Genomic DNA, 1,153 nt, shown 5'->3' on the forward strand with positions numbered 1-1,153 from the left:
TCGACCCCCTAGCAATCTACTGACCCCCTTTCAACCCCTTGGATGGTTTCATCGACCCCCTAGCAATCTACTGACCCCCTTTCGAGCCCTTAGTTATTTGTCGACCCTTTGGATGGTCTCATCGACCCCTGGGGGTCGATATCGACCACTTTGGGAACCACCTGGTTTAGAGAGTCCTTACATTCGATAGTACACACTGCCTGTAAGCACATGAGGTAGTGGGATTGGACCAGGTGACGATGATCCAGGAGGAACTTCCATGGCAACAATAAGTTTACTACGCAAATAACACCACCGTCGAGGCAGGAAAAAATACTAACAAAAGGAAGTCTATTTGTTTCGACTGCACAACAACGTCGAGACTGTACAAATTCAAATCAGGCTTAATGACCACCTTATGAGTCAATAGCCTTAGAAAAAAATCGACTGCTAACTGTAGTCCTCTTTAGCAGTACAAAGTAGGAGTGCATTTAGCAGTAGAATATATAGGTTTCCTGTTTCTAGTAGCTTCTTGTGCTCCAACTTGTTATTCGTGACTTACAATTGTGATACTATATTTTTCATCAGTGATTAGATGTACTGTTTATGATTAGATGTTGAGAGCTTAGGACAGTGTAATCTTACCTCCATATTTCTGTTTAGTGGAATCTTATAATATATTCATTGGAAAACAAAACAGAAAGACAGCCCCAGATCCACCATTTCTTCCTAAGCATTGTTGAAAAGACTCATGCAAGGGTCGAGCAGCTGAGCCGTTCCAAACATGGCTACCAGCATAACTGATTTCAAGAGAGGCCAGGGCACAAATCATCATCCTTTGGGATGGACGGATGCCAACAACAAACAATATATATATAAAGGTGTCCAGTAGTCAGTGGTGAGCACGGTTCCACTAATTTGCTAATTTGAAGGAAAAAAGAAACTCTGGAATATTACTTGTAAATCCACTGTTTTATTGATTAATTATTAGACAAGCTGTAAGTATTCGTATATAACTGATCTGCTCAAATCTCACACTCTCCGAACTCCACCTCTGGCTGCTGGGAGTATCTCCGATCCCTTTTCCAAGTAGCAAGCCTGGGCTACCTCCGTGCCAAAGTAGCCGGGTGAGGTGTACGGGAAATCATTGGTGAAGACGTAAGCGTAGCCGCGT

The 1,153-nt window shown here is 42.9% G+C and overlaps 1 protein-coding gene across 1 annotated transcript in view; it reads right to left on the reverse strand.

Annotated features, from left to right (window-relative positions):
* Positions 1 to 1,009: 1,009 nt before the first annotated feature.
* Positions 1,010 to 1,153, reverse strand: part of LOC143029011 (uncharacterized) — a 42,373-nt gene continuing 42,229 nt past the window's right edge. The window contains exon 4 of the mRNA XM_076191354.1: positions 1,010 to 1,153. This exon is cut by the window's right edge and continues 960 nt beyond it. Within this exon, the coding sequence (XP_076047469.1) occupies positions 1,012 to 1,153 (142 nt within the window). The 3' untranslated portion in view covers positions 1,010 to 1,011.

This window comes from Oratosquilla oratoria, chromosome 10 (genome assembly GCF_046742065.1).
Source record: "Oratosquilla oratoria isolate Oo_2021 chromosome 10, ASM4674206v1, whole genome shotgun sequence".
Lineage (NCBI taxonomy): Eukaryota > Metazoa > Arthropoda > Malacostraca > Stomatopoda > Squillidae > Oratosquilla > Oratosquilla oratoria.